The sequence below is a fragment of the Phytophthora parasitica genome, assembly GCF_000247585.1.
Source record: "Phytophthora parasitica INRA-310 unplaced genomic scaffold supercont2.74, whole genome shotgun sequence".
NCBI lineage: Eukaryota > Oomycota > Peronosporomycetes > Peronosporales > Peronosporaceae > Phytophthora > Phytophthora nicotianae.
Window position 1 is genome coordinate 153,621 of NW_008649060.1, and position 993 is coordinate 154,613.

At 45.2% G+C, this 993-nt stretch overlaps 1 protein-coding gene across 1 annotated transcript; it reads left to right on the plus strand.

The window, feature by feature from the left end:
• Window positions 1-502: 502 nt before the first annotated feature.
• PPTG_17728 (hypothetical protein) lies at window positions 503-966 on the plus strand (the record flags this gene model as incomplete). The annotated part of the gene is made up of 2 exons (XM_008915689.1): window positions 503-901; window positions 961-966. The coding sequence occupies 2 exons, from the start codon at window positions 503-505 to the stop codon at window positions 964-966; spliced, it is 405 nt and encodes a 134-aa protein (XP_008913937.1).
• Between the last annotated feature and the right edge of the window lie 27 nt (window positions 967-993).

Genomic DNA, 993 nt, shown 5'->3' on the forward strand with positions numbered 1-993 from the left:
AAATTATAGGATTGCGCACCACACCAACCGCCTTGGCGTGGTCAACTTGTATATTTGATCAAAAGCTGTTTCTCGGGCTGTATTAGGTAAGGGAGTTTAATGTGTATCTTCATGCATCCTTTAGCCGCAGCAAATTCAATGACCGACTATGCTTTTTCCATTTTTTAAAGACGTTTGTTGATGATTGGCTAAGCCCCAAGCCAATGAGCAAGCGAATTGGCGCTTGTTATCAGCGAGGTATCAACTTAACTCCAACTCGAACCAGATGTTAAAAAAGTAGCATTTACATGCGTTAAAAACGGTAACGTCGCCACCACTACTCTTGATGTCCCTTGAGTTGGTGGAATAAAATCCTATCAAATACGTCGGGATATCACAATATACAAGTTCGTCCTAAAAAAATCATCTGTACTCTCTTTCGCATGCCCAACAAATGACCGAAGCAGCGGACTCAACAAAATATGTCTGACTCAACAAAATATGTCTGCGAGGATTTAGCCGGATGCTGTGTATGGAACAGACACTGCGACAATTGAGCAATGGGGACCTCAGAGATGCGATTTCGAGTGCGGCGGCAAATGGCCATGTGGACATGATATTGTATTTAGTACACAAGATTGGTGAACGTGAGAAGCAAACAGCTAACGAACGAGACGGCAGCGAAGATGAAAGTGATGACGATTGTGCTGACGAAGAGATGACAGAGCGAATTGCTGCTAAAACCCGCCAAGCGCTACAGAATGCTGTCCAAGCAGCAGCGATGCACGGACGAATGAATGTAGTGAGTTTGTTCCTGCCGCAGATCGCAGGTTCAAGTGTAGATGAAGTAGCACTCCGTAGACTGCACAAGACCAAGCGGAACGTTCACGATGAAGCAGCGGCAAATGGACATTTGAGCGTGGTAAAGTTTGCTGTGGATAATGCAACTGAATGGGGATATATCGAGTTTTATGCTGCCAGCGATAAACAGGACGCTTTGACACGCGCTGTCGA